This window comes from Dromaius novaehollandiae, chromosome 2, assembly GCF_036370855.1.
Source record: "Dromaius novaehollandiae isolate bDroNov1 chromosome 2, bDroNov1.hap1, whole genome shotgun sequence".
Taxonomy (NCBI): Eukaryota; Metazoa; Chordata; class Aves; order Casuariiformes; family Dromaiidae; genus Dromaius; species Dromaius novaehollandiae.
The window spans coordinates 104,225,593-104,239,772 of record NC_088099.1 but is presented as its reverse complement, the minus strand read 5'-3'; the positions used below and the strand labels follow the sequence as shown (position 1 = coordinate 104,239,772).

At 42.9% G+C, this 14,180-nt stretch overlaps 1 protein-coding gene across 4 annotated transcripts in view; it reads right to left on the bottom strand.

Moving 5' to 3' along the window:
* The window catches only part of SLC22A23 (solute carrier family 22 member 23), a 123,958-nt gene that overhangs the window by 91,656 nt on the left and 18,122 nt on the right, over positions 1-14,180 (bottom strand). For all 4 annotated transcript variants that reach the window (XM_064507091.1, XM_064507093.1, XM_026114920.2 and 1 more), the window contains exons 2-3: positions 12,990-13,093; positions 7,294-7,448 (exon numbers count right to left, since the gene is read on the bottom strand). In XM_064507091.1, coding sequence (XP_064363161.1) covers positions 7,294-7,448; positions 12,990-13,093 — 259 coding nt within the window. The remainder of the gene's footprint in view (positions 1-7,293; positions 7,449-12,989; positions 13,094-14,180) is intronic.

Genomic DNA, 14,180 nt, shown 5'->3' with positions numbered 1-14,180 from the left:
AACTGCTGAATCTGCTTTGGAACAATTATGACACTTTAAATGGTAAATATAGGCTATATTTCAAGCTGGGGAAATTGCAGGTGTGCTCTAATCTCCTCTGACTGTCACTATCACAAGTATTTTAACTGCAGTGTTGCATCTCAGTTGCACTCCCAACTGACCAATCATACAAAAAGTAAAATTAATTCCTTGGGCTTTTTGTCACACTGACAACACACTACATTTTCAGTAACTGAAATGACCTAGGATCTAATTTTCATCATTTTTTTTCCAGTTTCTGCATTAACCAACCATCTTCTAAGCTCCCAAAGAGCTTTAAAAAGATCCTCCTTTTATACTCCTTTGGCAAACTTCAAGACTTATACAAATTCATCTTGAAACTGTACCATTTGAGGCAGTCAGTTTCAGGATTTATGCTCGAGACAATGCATTAGCAGTGCTGCTAGGGAACTTCTGGCCCGGAATGTAGTTTGCAGGGGTTAAAAAAAGCATGCCAGCCAAAGCCCTAGAGTTAGACACCATGTCCTCAGAAGAGTTTATATCCACTGTGACCATCAGGAAAGGGAAGGAAATTCAAAGGAAATATCAAGGGGAAAGAGGCTGTCAGATTATATGAGGATTCACAATCTGATTCTGCTGAAAGAAGCAATATAGGACAAGGAAAAATTGTCAATATAGGGCAAGGAAGAGTTGTAAGAACAGTACTGTATGCTAGGACTTGTAGTTTCAAACACCTTTTCCATTCTTGTACAAATTGAGCCTCAGGCATTTGATATATGGCATGCATAGTCCTTTTTTCGAGCAGTTGGAATGCTCCTACTTCATGCTATATTATATTGCACAGAGCTAGTAAAAATACAGAGGCACAGTTTCCAGAAACCCATCTCCCATCTCAGTATTAGAACAATCTGTGGCTGCTCTTTAAACAAAGCTCTTCTGTATTATTTAGCAATCAATGGACACTTTAGAGCGATCTAGTAAAATTCTCGTTCAGTCAATCCCACTATGATTACTCCTTCCTCAAAAGACGCAAAGAATAAGTAAAGGTTGGTTATATAAACAGCAGGTGGCTTAACCTTGATCTTATCACGTAAGCGTCAGTGGAGAGAACTGTATGTTACTGCAGAACTAAAGCACATTTCAGTGTACTGGAAAGCTGTCAGATGTTTTCCACATCCTCTGATTTGAAAACGCATTACCGAGTTATTTATTCAGCTGGTTCAGATTATGCTGAATAACTTAGGAGTCCATGGTTTCCAGTACTTCACCTGCCTTGTCTAGCCTAGGCCATGTTTTTTACTGAAGAGTCAGAGGAGGAAATGCAGAATACAATAAAACAATTCCACTATTTAGACTATTCAAATTCCAAGGGAGGTAGGAGTTAAACTTGCAATAGCCCAGGATCTTACAGCCTTTCTGGAAGGAAAAAACAAACACACAACCAAACAAGAATACACAAAAAACCCCATCACTCATTATTTGGACACCTAACTGGAAGCAAAGTTATTTTACAAATCTGACATTACTACAGCCCAACATCCAGAGGCTTCCACACTCTGCTTTGGGCCTTGCTCATTCCTTGGTCTGAGTAAGCTGAGACACAGAGAGAGAGACACAGAGAGAGAGACACAGAGAGAGAGACACAGAGAGAGAGACACAGAGAGAGAGACACAGAGAGAGAGACACAGAGAGAGAGACACAGAGAGAGAGACACAGAGAGAGAGACACAGAGAGAGAGACACAGAGAGAGAGACACAGAGAGAGAGACACAGAGAGAGAGACACAGAGAGAGAGACACAGAGAGAGAGACACAGAGAGAGAGACACAGAGAGAGAGAGACACAGAGAGACACAGACTTAAGAACCACATTAAGCCTCTCTTAGATCAGTGTCTGTGTAATTTACAGGAGTGACAGGCTGAGTTGACCTAGCTTTAAATGAGAAAGATACATCACAGCTGGACATCTTAACTAGTCTGGAAGTCTCTGCCAAACTTTCCCAGTCTTTTCAAACACAAGCTACTATTAGGAGAAAAAAGATGGGAAATGCTGTTGGAAAGAGCAAAATGGATAAAACAACGTGCCTGCTCATCTTGCTACTATACATCAGAGGAGCACCCCTGCTTCATCGCTCCAACCTGAGAAGATATCATCTCCCTGATAGCAAAGCTATTTTCAGAGCCTATTTACTGGTTCATTCAAGTCTAGACTTCCTAATTTTGCAGAGTAATCTGTAGTTCAGTCACACATGAAATTACTGAACACTCTGCAACTCTGTGCAAATCTGTGCCACTGCGTGTGCTGTCTGCACTCAGGTATAGTCATTAGAGTGATGGCACACAACACTTTAATGGGAAGTTTGTTAAACTTGTCAGTAGCATTTGCCAGAGAAATATGACTCTCTCCCCCACCCTTAGTTTAATTAATATCATCATTTCTACTCCAAAAAGTGACAAAAGCGGGAACACCAGAGGGAAGACAAACCTGGCATAGTAAGGGGCCAGTCAGAAGCTAACCCTTGCTTTCCTTTATCCATTTACTTTGCCCCGTGCAGTATTAGGCTCTATTCCCCAGGCTCGGACGATGCAAGGGATGCAATGCACTGCAGGAAATCTTCTAAAGGAAAACAAGGCAAGACCAAACAGCAAAACAGCACATGCCACTAACAACAGGACATTTGTTCTACCCAAAAAAATGTACAGTTTCTCTTGCCGAGAGGTCTGACACAAGCTGCCACCAGCACAGCCTCGGCAGCAGCACAGGATGTGAGAACAGAAGAAAAGGGAGGGTTATGGGAAGGAGGAACTCCTGCTTCCAGCCACATGAGCTGTTGCATCAGCTCCCCAAAGCCTGTGAAAGCAAACCCTATGGAAGGGACGGTGCTGAGTCAGTCACAGCATCTGGCCTTCTACATAAAACACACAGGAAAAGGCTGTCACAGAGCCATGCCCAAATCCAGGCCCCAGCGAGGGTAAAACGGCCCAGAAGTAGCACCCTCCCCACCCCCCCAGATAACCAGCTTGGCTTTCTCCAGTGAATTCCACATTTGCTGAGCGTACTTTGTCCCATGTGCTCAGCAACCAGGAGGCAGAGCTATTTGCAGTAACATGGGGAGCAGAGACACACCTTTGCCTGCTGTGAAAGTCCACACACTCAGCTGGAGCATTATTCACGCACAGGTGCCATCAGGGCTGCCCGCACCCCTTCCTCTCCCTCTTGGCCTGGGTGAAATGAGCCCCTCATGGGACCGGCCTTGAGCCTCCTCACCCCAATTGGTATACTCAGTCCTCCTAGTCTTCCACCAGGCAGCAGGCTACCACGGCATACATCCAACTGCACTGAGCCAGCAGGTCCAGGATGCCAGCAGCTCTTCCCCCCGGTGTGTGTACAGTGACCAATACTGACACAAGGCACCCTCAAAAAAGAATAGCTTTTCTCCTTCTGTTCAAGTTTAACAACTCCTCCTCTCCCTCCCCGCCCCCCCCCCCCCCCCCCCCACACACACACACACACACTTTTTTTGACTTTTAACTTCTGGGCAGGCAGTATATCTGCTCCAACTTTTCCAGTCAGACTGCTCCTTAGCATTTCTCCGCCATCTCCTTTCAAGAGAGTTAGCCAGCATTCCCAGCACCCTCCTCCAGCAAGGGCAGACCCATTTCTGCAGAAATCTGTTTGGAAAGCATAGCAGGGGACATAAACAGCATATCGCAGCAAACAGCTCCAACTCTGTGCATCAAATGACTGCTGAGCATGGCATATCAAGAGTCACTTCCCCCTCCTGGTGAGGGCTTCCTGATGACGCTGTTAATGCCGTACAGAACACATATGCTCGCTGCATAGGAACACAGTAATCCATTCAAGGTTAGCACTGAGCAGGAAATCGCTGCTGGAAGACGGTAGAAGCTCCCGCTTTCCACATCAGCATGAAACAAAAGCCTTTCAAAGTTGTGTTTGTTTGTTCAGTGGAAAAGGGTCAACTCCCTTTTATTCCTCTAGATGATGCAATGACCTGAACGGCTGGGGATGAGAAAGACCCAGAATAATTTTTTTTCCTGCTTCCCCCATTATCAGCAAGTACAATCATCTGTGCAAAGCCTGTCTCTTCCTGTAAGTCTGCTAGAAGTGTCACCTGAAAAGCCTTTCCCAACACAAGTTTTTTTCAAAACTGAAACAGCTGCAGAAAAACTTTTTCATTTAACAAATCAACATCAAAACCAGTTTCTTTAGGCAAGTCCAGAGCAGTTTCAGGCAACATGCTGAATTTACAGGCAACAGAAGCCAGCTCATTACAACAAACATGAAGAAAGCCAGCAGAAGAGCACAGGTAACCCTGTCTCAGAGCTGTCCCTCCACAGAAGACAAGTCTTCCTCCAATGCTCGTTCTGCACATTAAAGATGACTGGGTAAGGAAAGAGTTTTTGTCTATTAAGAAAAATGCAGTTCAAATGGTGAGAGCAACTCAAACTTAGCAGCTCAGTGTTTTAAAGACAACACTTGGGTGCTATTTCCATTCCCAAAGCGTCCAGGATGGTTACTTACAGTTCCCTTAGGCAGGCAATAAATTCAAGCATAACTAGCAAATACAACACCGTGTAAAAGGGATACTGTGGCAGGCTAATTACCTTTGCAGGTTATACAAGCCTATACAGTTTGCTTCTGCACAGTAGCTTTGAAAACTTAGCTAATGACGACTTCTAGCAGATCAAACTTTCCATTTTCTATTGATCTGCTTGGGGCATGCAACTGGTAATTCTGGGGCAACAGAACCTGGAAAGAAATCAAGAAGAAATCAAGACCATTAAGAGAGGGGGCACAGGGGCTAAAAAATAGAAGATGACTTCACAAAGGACTGCAGTACCCACACTGTGGACTCTAGCAGAAAGGGCAAAAGGTAACTCTAAATTCACAGAGAACCCAACAGATTATGAATACTAATTATTAAAAAAATAATCTGTTCCTCCCACTCCCTTAAGAGTTTAAGAGTTAATCCTCTCCCTCTACTCTGCATGAAGATGACAGAGGTTTTTTTTTTATTGAAATAAAAATATTTAATACAGAAAAACCCACGCCCCTCACTTCCCTAGCTATAAGGTCAGCATATTCTCCCAGGGTACAAGTGCTGCATCTTTTGCATTTTATCACTTCCATAGAAGTGCACTGATGGTCAGGCTACTGCTAATTTTAAGATGGATCTCTACCAACACCTGCTAGCACTATATGTACATTCATAGAGACAGATGTCCATTTGAGGCGGATGTACATACACAGAGGTTATGGCAAACACCTGCATTATGGGGGATCAGATTCAAATCCTTGCTCTGAATCAAGCAGAGCATATATTAAGCGAGGTCTCCCACTTGCTAAATGACAGAATGAAAGTCTTGTGTGGCAAACTACTGTCTGTTCTAAGGTGACACATGCACTGTGATCTCAAACAACAGATCCACAATGAAGCTTTTGCTTAGATGACATTTTCCCATGAAAGTCCTCAGCTGCAAAAAAAAGAAAAAAAAAACCCAAACCAAAAATAAACAAAAAACTCCCACACAGCTTACATGATACCGGGCCATAAAAAATCCCAGCTAGTCCAAGTTCTAGCTGAATGTCAGATTGGTAATAGTTGAAGCTCCCTCCCACTAGAACCAGACAGAGAGGAGGGAAAAAAAGAAGAAAAGATAGATATGAATTCTACGCTCTCCTTAACACATTGTTGTGCTTTAATGCAAGTTTATCCAAAACAAGAGTGTTCAAAAGAGCTTTGATTAAGACCTATTGACTAAACATGGCTGACTTCACAAATCAATCTGTGGTATTTTGGTCTGAGCAAAAACTAATTGGTGATGGAAGATAAAACTTCTGCCCTCGCAAGGGAAAAATCTTTCTTCACAGCCAGAATCATGATCAACTTTCAGACTGTGCAGTAAGAGAGCAGAAAGTAGATTTGATGCTAATACTCTTTCAAGAATAATTCGGTCTTGTTCAGTTTCTTCCATTCTAATAAGATCTCTAAGATCAGTAAGTAAAAGGGATTAGCATGTTTTGTCTGCCATTTTACACTATGAAATATCACAGCGCATTTGAACTGCGGGCATTTTAAAACATTTCACAATAAGGATGTAATGTCTTCAATAGCAGTATGTATTTTCTGATGAAAAATTCTCACTAGAGATTATATGACCAAAGGCAAGAGAAGAAAGAAAATCTATGGGTACCATACCATCTATTATGAAGAAATGCAAGACAGAACAAACTCTAGTATATTCTAGTCATGTTGCCTTCCCTTCAGTGTAGTCTACAGACAAAACCCCAAATATCTAGGAATTTAATACTATGTAGCACTACACGCAGAGTGATGATATTGTGCTAAATCTAAAGACTTGATGGGCTAGATACCATCTACAATAGGAAATAAATAAAATTTTATGAAGACCTGTACAGCAAGAGCCAGGATATATTTAGATGCTTTTCCAGAGCCATAACTAAAAAGGGGGAAATGTTATGTTTTCCTCAGTTGGTGCAATACTACCTGTTAATTACAAACAGTAAAGGAAGTACAAGCAGACAGAGCTCTCTGAGTATAACCAGCTGACACAAAGCAGGCATTACATGTGGCATTACATGTGAGCTCTCTGAAGGCAAGGCCCCTGGAAGAGAGGTTTTGAATGTTCTGGCTAGCAGTTTACCAGTCATCTCCCCAAGGTATTATAAGCACACACACTTTTCTTATAAGCTTTCCCTCAAGCTTCTCTCAGCTGCTTCACCGGTCCATGAAGGGAAAAAAAAAAGTGCCCTGATAAAAGCACTTCAGGTCCCTCTTCTCACATATTTTTGCTGTACTTTATGATCCTGTGGCAGAGGCAAGGGATCTCTTGGCTGCAAGTAACACGGACATTTCTGAAAAAGTGCCAGAATACACACTACTACAGACAGAGCAAGTGAGGAGTGTCCTCCTACTGAGCTCAATACCACAAGATGAAATCCACAGCCATTACCCACTATCGCGTGAAAGAAGCCTGGACTCAAATGACTTCTAGGTTTAAATAACAACAAACAATCCCCCAAACACTTTGCAACTCTTTATTAACGAGCCCTCAAACTGCTTCTCAGACTGTTCTCTTGCAACCTAAGAGAGCGCTGGGAAATCCCTACTTCCTTACCAAAACTCAGGCTAATGCTTTTTCAGTCTATATGACTCTGCTTTTGTTTTTTCAGATGAAAATCGGAAGCTATAAAAAAGCAAGCTACGTACTCAGTAACAGCACATTTGGATGGGTGATGAAGAGCATACTCACGCAGTGCATACAGGGAGAGGACTATTCCAGCCAGGCAAAACCCCTCAAAAAACCTGAGTGTGCTGAACATTGTCACATTCACTGAGAGTGCCACAGTCAGTCCAAATATCAAAATGAATATGACAGAGAAGAGCAGTACAGGCCGTCGACCAACCCTAAAAATAAGGAAAGAAGTGAGAGGAAAGGGTGTTAAAAGCCAAGATGGACACAATGCTAGATCATTACAAGTGGCAAAGACGGGAACAAGTCATACAACCCCTCAAAACATTGCCACCCGTTTTTAATGCTTGTTCCATATCTCTCCTGCTTTTCTGCTTAAATTCACTTGATTCCTGGGTCATCTTTGCATTGGCAAATCAATTTCAGACGGGATTTAAGGGGGATAGATGTATTACTGTTTGATTTAAGCATCATTTTCCAAACACCAACAGTGAACAAAGCAACATCTAGGAACTACAGCAGAGCCATAAACACAAGTCCCAGAGATGAAAAACAGCTCCTCAGAGCTTTCCGTGGTAGCACAGAAGATTGTACGATATTGCATAATACGGCATACTACTAATTATCTCTCCATAATCTACGGCCACAGAGCTTAGGACAGAAGTCTCCTCTTCCCCACAGATGCGTGCTTCCCCAGCCCCACTTCTTAGAGGGACACACTCAAAAAACCACTTTTCTTGCCCTCATTGTAGAGGGAAAGTCTAAAGAGCATGGACCGAGTGTAAAATAGGGCTTGCATTGTTTCCCTGAGCACAGAGCACCAATAATAACACTTGCAATAAAACACTGAACTCCTCCATTCGTGTCTCCTGGCGCTCCCACAGCTCAGAGGTGGGGGAGGCTGCAGGAGGTGGCACCTGCCATTTTGCAGGGCCTCCCATCCTTGCGCAGCCCTGCGGCAGCTGCCTCTTGCTCGGCAGCACTCCCAAAAGCGTGAGGTAATCGGATTAGGGCAGCGGCCGCCTGCACTCCCTCCGGGAGCCCGGCAGGTCCCCGGGGCGACCACCTGTGCAGCTCGCTGGGGACGCCCGCTCCCAGGGCAGGTGGCCTCGGGCCAGGCCGTCTGGGCGCTGCTGTGGCCGCTGAGACCCACAAAACCAGTCCGACTGGAGAAGGCGAGTAAGAAACCGCTCCAAAGCGATTACTGACAGCGTGGGTGTATTCCTGTGCAGCGAGGATTTGCAGACGCAAGCTGTTGCAGCACATGCCGGTGCGGTGCTGGCAGTAAGGAGAAGTTACGCTGCCACTGAATGTGGGGGCACTGACTGCAGAATTTGGCTCTTTTATGTCAAAGGAATACGAGATTTTTGTATGTCCTGTTCACGTACTTGGTGTTTATAATTCTCCCCCCTATCCCTTCCTGTGCAAGAAGGATATGAAAGAGCACCAGAACACACTGCTATTTTTAAAGCGAGAATTGGATCATTATGTGGAGATTTCCAAAATTTTTCAGCTTGTCAACTCCCACAAGTTTGCCAGTGGAATGGAGGATCCCTTTTAGTCAGCTCCACATGCCATTTCCACAAAGAATATATGAACTTGCTTTTCGTAGGCAGCTTTCACAGACCCATTCAAAGTTGTCTGTCAGCTGCACACCAGCCATCAGGCTGAATGTCAGCATAATAAAGAGCATTTAAATCTCACAACTTAAGCCAGTTTCACATACTGAGGTGTTTCTATTCAATTATTTTAGCAGACTGTTACCAGCAGCCACAAGGTATAGTGCATATTTACATTCAAAATTAAAACTCTAGATTTAGCTTTACTTAAAATGGAACAGAATCAATAAAATACAAGGTGAGGGGCTGGAAAGGAAACAGTTTTATAATTTTTGATGCTTCTGGGAGCCAGAAGAGCGCACCAACATAAGTGTCATCATTTACACTTTTTCAAAGTCACACCTAAGGAGATTATGTCATGGGCTCCCTCTATGAGGATAGGTTTGCTATTTTTCTCAGCTGTAGCACCAACCTTTGGGTACCTCATACACAGATTTAACTTGTTGTCATTAACCATTTGGTGTTTTCGAAAACAAAGTATCATCAGGGAAAATGAAGATAGCAAGGTCAAAGCAGACTGCTCTTAATAAGTGAACACACCAGAAGATGAGTTCTCAGTCACTGTGCTACTTTTGAACTTGGAGAGAGAGCAGAACAGTATTTCCTCGGTGATGTGCAATGCCCTGGGAACATAACAGACACTGGAGCAGTTACTGCTGTAGGCATTTCACATTTTACATTTCCAGGCCTTAAAGCAATTGGGAGAGTGGGGGAGCACCTCATACAAAACTCTGAACACAAGCAACTATGAGCTACTAGCAATCTGGGCAATTTTTTGCAGTGCTATTCTCATAATCTTCAAGCTGTAATACATAATAATTAGTATATGTGAAAGTGTTTTGTAGATGAAAGGTATTATGCAAACACTCAGAATTAGGAACTTAATTCACATCACAAGCCTGACCTGCCATTCCCTGATGCTGATTAAAAAAGGCCTCATGCTTAGCATATATGAGTTCCCCTCTTCCCCACTCCTATTCTCTCTTTACTAGTGGTTATCCATCATTAAGATTTAGAATTTCTTGTACCATTATACACATTATGCAAATGAATATTTGCTGTTAATGAAGAATCAAGAGATCCCAGAACCTCTTGGGCCTGTGAAAGCCAGCTGAGGCCAGACATGCCCTCCATTAAGAGGCATCACTAGTACCTCCTCCCAGAGACAAAGCTACTGTCTTCCTCCCCAAGAAATACAACAGATTCCTTAAAAATCAAAACTGCAGGGTAACTATCAGCCACATAGCTGGTGATCAGGCAGTGTTTTGACAGGATGGCATCTTGCAGTATTAAAGAAAAAAGCCTTTTATGCGCAGACAGAGTTCCCTAACAGTGCATGGATATGCTTGTGAGAAATTAAACCATACACAATCTCCCTAGCCAGGAGGGAGCAGCCCGAGGATGTTTTCCACTGCTCTCCAAACTATTCCACAGAGAGACTTCTGTGCCATAAAAGAAAGCCTACACTGCAGACTGTTATCTATATCAGATGTTAAATTCTGCCTGTGCAGGTAAATAACAAGGAGTATAAGCAACCACAGGCTTCTGAAGAAACTGCAATTCACACAATGTGATAAGCAGATGCATCAAAAGAGACTCCTAATGTCATCAGACATGCACTTCAGGGGGAAGGTAAATGGTGTGAGGACAAGACCCTCTCTTTCCATGCTCCTATGCATGGCCCTTGCCACCCTGAGAAGATTTTAAGCTTCACTCTTTCAGCCAATCAAATGGCTCTTCCCGTGCTATTCTTTCCAGGTTTTCTGTTGACTTGGGGACTTGAATCAGCACGAAGGCATCCAGAGAGTACCAGAGCAGGTGCAAAAGCAGGGCAGGACTGGGCAGTCAGAGGCAGAGGCTTGCTGTGTTGATGCTATTTGAACAACAAACCTGCCTGCTCCAGAAGGACACCTTCCACAGAAAACTCGACAGCCTGTATCAAGAGTAGGCAGCAACACACTGCCTGTTGAACAAGTAACTTACTCAGGCTTTGGACATAGTCTTCACATAGCCTAGCATGCTTACTTCTTCCTATAGATTTTCCACATAGAGCTGTCCAACCACATCTGCCTATTGTATTTTGAATGAAGACCATTAAGTTTACTTAGTAAATGGCCTTAACACACACTATGGCTTTGCCACTTACAGCTTTAAAAGCCTTCTTTCAAAAGAAAAAAGCAGCCCCAACCCCAATGGTTCAGAAAAACCAAACATCTAATTATCAAAATGAGATAGCAGTATACAATTGAAATGAAAAATGCATTTTCAAAGTTTGTGACACCTGTATACATGATCAGTTTAATGTCTCCTGCTCTTGCTTTGCCCTGACATCACTAATTTTTTTTACAGGTACAATCCCCTTTACATCTTTCTCCACGCAACTCTCTGCATTAATGGAAACTCAAGATGTGACTGAACACTAAAGTAAATCCAGTTTAGGTCTTATTTTACCAGCCCTAAATGTAACCACCAACTGACAAAAAGACTATCCAATACAGGTTTAGCCTGGGTCAATTACATTAAATGGCAAGCAGTGGGCAGTGAAGAGGAGCACAAGGTCTTTGGTGGCAGCAAACATTACATTGCCCTGGCTACCCATGAAAGGGCTGACTTTTCCCTCTAGCTATCAAGTTACCCTTTTACTTCTTTGCCCCACTGTTGGAAATCAGGCTCTTAAGCTCTCTTAACCTCACTGAAAAAGGACAAAATACCTCATTTTTAGAGCAGGCTAATTTTATGCTGCATTAGCACAACTAAGCAGCCTGCAGAAGGGCCCAACAAGCGCACAAGGTACAAGTGGAGAAGGAAATAGATGGCAGAGCAAGATGCTCCTCATTTTTGTGGCAGAGAGCTATTAAATTTACTTACTGCATTTTGCTTTTCAGCCAGTGCCTTAGAGAATAAGCTGTTCAATTATTTGCAAATTATTTGTCAATTATAGCAGCATTCCCCTAACTTGGAAATAAGGCTGCCTTCACCACACTGATTCCTTTTTAGGAAACTAAGAAAGCTCCTTCATTCATTTTCCCACTATACTTCCAGTGTGTTGTTAGAGCCCTATCTTATTTTGGCATTTTAACTGACATTCAACTGTATTTTATCATGCACGATCCCAGCTTCACTGAAAAGTCACAAATCCTCACTTGCCTAAAAGCTTTTAACAACTGTTCAAGCCTTAAGACACAAGCTTGTTGTAAAAATTTGAGCCAAGTTACTGCACAGCTTCAGGGGGGCTTTTCTCTCCCAGTTGACTGGGTCACTTGGGTGGGCTGTGGCTTTAGAAGATTTCTGTAATAGACAACTCTTCCCCTTCTTTTCCTGTTTTAATGAATGGTGAAAGAGTTAACTTGGGGCCATTTAAAGCACCAACATTGGCAACTATGCTGGAAGCCACTGAACTGACTGGGACAGCATCACAGAGCTATTGTTTCAGACTCTGCAAATTTCCATTAAAATCACTTGAGTCATGGCTTTAATTTTTTTCCCTCCTTTTGCATTACCAGATCCTCTCTTTAAATAAAAGCTGAAGTCAGAACAAATAGGGTATCTAATGGTGTTTTCACTACGGCAATTTAAGGAATTCCAATCTATGCTTTTAAACCTAATACCCCAATATTAACACATAAGCCAGCTATTCCTTAACACTACATGGAAACGTTTGCCTAACAAGAACAAAAATAGAACAGTGGAAAGGTTTGCAAAAAACAGACCTCTACACCCCTGAAAGATATTGTGTAGGCACAAGGTTGACGTTATACTAGTCTCTTGTATTCAGTCAAATGAATACCGTATTCAAATTTTTTTTGCCTTTTCTCTTGTTTAAAAAAATTTAAAACAAAGGCTTCACTCACATAATTAGAAAATACTTAATTCTGCTCCAAATTTACAGCTGCAATAAATTCTGTCAGCAGCAAATAACTAAGTCAAATAGCTTATTTTCATGTTATTTACCTTGATATAAATTATTCAGTTCAAGCAACTAACACAGTTTTAAACTGTTTATTCATCATGCTCTCTTCAGAAGCTGAAAATCATTATGCAAAGGTTCCTCATGCATGTTAAGAAAAAAAGATCTAAGACATATTTAACATTGTTATTCATTTATAGTTATGCTGCATTAAAAGATTTTTCGCTTACCAGTCAGCTATACATCCTGTTATTAAGTGGCCGAAGATTAATCCTACCAGTAGGGAAAATTTAGCAATTTGGACTTTCCAGGCAGAATCACAAACAAGATCCCACTGAAAGAAAAAGACAGATATACTGAAATAAATTAGTTAATCTGGGATGCATTTAAACATACTAACATTGCTGTAGGCATTCTTCCCAATTTCAGTGCTTGCATGAGAGCATACAAACAGGAGCGAGGGGGGCAGCTTTCCCTCTCAAGTCAAACCCTGTAGCACAAGAAGTAAATGAGAAGACCTTCAGTGAGTTTTACCAGGCCATTATTTATAAAATGAAAATCTCTCACACTTAATTCTCCCCCTCCTCAGCCCATGCGAATTTAGACTCAGGGCATTTCTCCAGCGTTGGCACTACTGACGTAACTTAAGTGTATCCCAGTAATACCCCAAGACAACTGCCAACAGTCCTGGGAAGCCCACTGCCAGCAAGCCAGGCAGTTTACAAGGAAATCCTCATATTTACTTTCTCACAATCTCTTGGGAAAATGGGGAAAATAAGCTGCTTTGCCCCAGACCCTGGTGGCCACCAGTTTCAGGCAACCACAGACAAAGCCTCAAGACACTTATTTTCAGAAAAGCGCCCCGGCTCCAGAGGCGGTGGGAGGCGGCGAGGATGGGCTCACGACTCAGCTCAACCCCGGCGTTACGGCAAGCAAGGCCCAACGGCCGCGGGCAGCAGGGGACGCGACACAGCTTGGTCCAGCTGCCCCACAGCAACATTTCACAGTGCAGAGGTCAGGCAGAGGCTGAATCCCCACACCAGAGCGATCCCCGATACTGAAACCGCTCTTTCTACCCAAAGGAAGGGAAAACGGACCATTTCAGGAATCCCGTTGTTAGGGCACCGCCACATTGCCATGAGAAAGACAAGGGCAACGAGGTTTCTCTTAAGGCTTCCCTAAACTCCACAACATTTTTCTCTCAGGCATTAGACCAGGCCTCAGGAGAGCCAGGCTGAATTTCTGGCTTTAGCCCAGGCATCCTCATTGCCTTCAGACATGTAACTTAATCTCTCTTATGTGTAAAGTATGGATGGTACTATCCTACCGTTGAACAAACGTACGAAGATACATTTGTTCATGGTTTGTGAAGTGTTCAAATATTGATAGTAATGAGAGCCATATGCATTTCGTGAAAAGTG